The 1302-nt window shown below is 56.5% G+C and overlaps 1 protein-coding gene across 1 annotated transcript in view; it reads right to left on the reverse strand.

The window, feature by feature from the left end:
* GRID2 (glutamate ionotropic receptor delta type subunit 2) overlaps positions 1 to 1165 on the reverse strand; it is a 1401829-nt gene extending 1400664 nt beyond the window's left edge. The window contains exon 1 of the mRNA XM_029943131.1: positions 688 to 1165. Coding sequence (XP_029798991.1) covers positions 688 to 775 — 88 coding nt within the window. The 5' untranslated portion in view covers positions 776 to 1165. The remainder of the gene's footprint in view (positions 1 to 687) is intronic.
* Between the last annotated feature and the right edge of the window lie 137 nt (positions 1166 to 1302).

Consider the following 1302-nt stretch of genomic DNA (forward strand, 5'->3'; position numbering starts at 1 on the left):
CCGAGGCAGTGTGGCCGCCGCGCCAGGCCGGGGGAGTGTGCGCGGAGCAGCCGGGCGCGCGGCTCCCGTCCTCGGCTACCCCGCCGCCAGCCCCTCCCGCCACCGTCGCGGCGACTCTGCGCGTGTACCGCAAAGCCAAGAGGACGGGAAGAGGGAAAGGAGGTTGGGGGCGCAGCCAGCACCCCGTCACCATCGCACAGCGCTGCGGCTAACGCAGCCCGCTCACGTTGCAAAACCACCTGTTCGATCCCCCCACCCTCACCCCAGTTTTCGCCTCACAGGTGACACCTCTTCTTTCCCCTAAAGATAATTTTTTTTTAATGGAGCAAATGTACATCCGGGAAAGAATATGGAAGGTAGAGTCGATTAAACTTCCTGTCTCCACGCACTTAGAACCCACCCCCCGCACTTCTCGACACACACGCACAACTGAGGTAAACTCGAGACCCCCACGCACCCAGCACAACACGTCCACGATTCGCCGTGAAACAACGGCCCAAGTCAAGGTTCGAGCATCCACATCCTGCCAGAAAACTGAACAAGTGCGAGGGAAGGTTAGCGGGAAGGGGCAATAAACCGAAGCCAGCGCCAGCAAGCCACGCTTAAGGGCGGAGAGGGGGAGGCAAAGGGAAACATTTGCTAACCCAAACGTTAAAGTACCCACAGGCAACACCTGCCCTTTCTTACCGATGTGAATGATTGAATCCGCAGTCGCCGAGTCCCAGGTTCGAGACCACCAGATGGACAAAATCAAGAGCAAGGGGAAAACTTCCATCTCTTCCTGGGCTGAATCTCTTTCAGGATGGATTTTCCTTCAATCTATTTTTTTTTTTAAGCAGTCCGGCGAGTTTGAGGTCACGATAGAGTTTAGCGCAGCTTTTTCTTTTTCTTTTTTTCTCTAAATTCTTATGCCAGAGCAAAGCCTTTAAACGTCGCTGGTGAAGGCAGAGCGAATAAGAGAAAGAGCCCAGCCTGAGGAAACCTCCTTCGCAAAGCCGTGTCACTTGGAGGGGAATTTTGGCATAGCCAGAGTTGTTTGCAGTTTGGCTTTTAAAAAATGTATCCAGCCTCGGCTGCTCTCGGGCAGGGGGGAGAGGCTGGAGCTCAGACCATCCCCATCGCTGCGCCGGGGCCGCGGGTCTCCAGTCCCAGCTCCGCCGCAACTTCCAACAGACGCCCCCCCCCCCCACCTACGCCGGATGTTCCCCTCCCCCTCCCCCAACCAAAAAAAAAAAAAAGCGCCCCCCCGCCCCCGCCCCAACGGCCCGCAGAGAATCTCTTGTCTTCGCTGCCAAAATAAAA

The sequence above is a fragment of the Suricata suricatta genome, chromosome 1 (assembly GCF_006229205.1).
Source record: "Suricata suricatta isolate VVHF042 chromosome 1, meerkat_22Aug2017_6uvM2_HiC, whole genome shotgun sequence".
NCBI lineage: Eukaryota > Metazoa > Chordata > Mammalia > Carnivora > Herpestidae > Suricata > Suricata suricatta.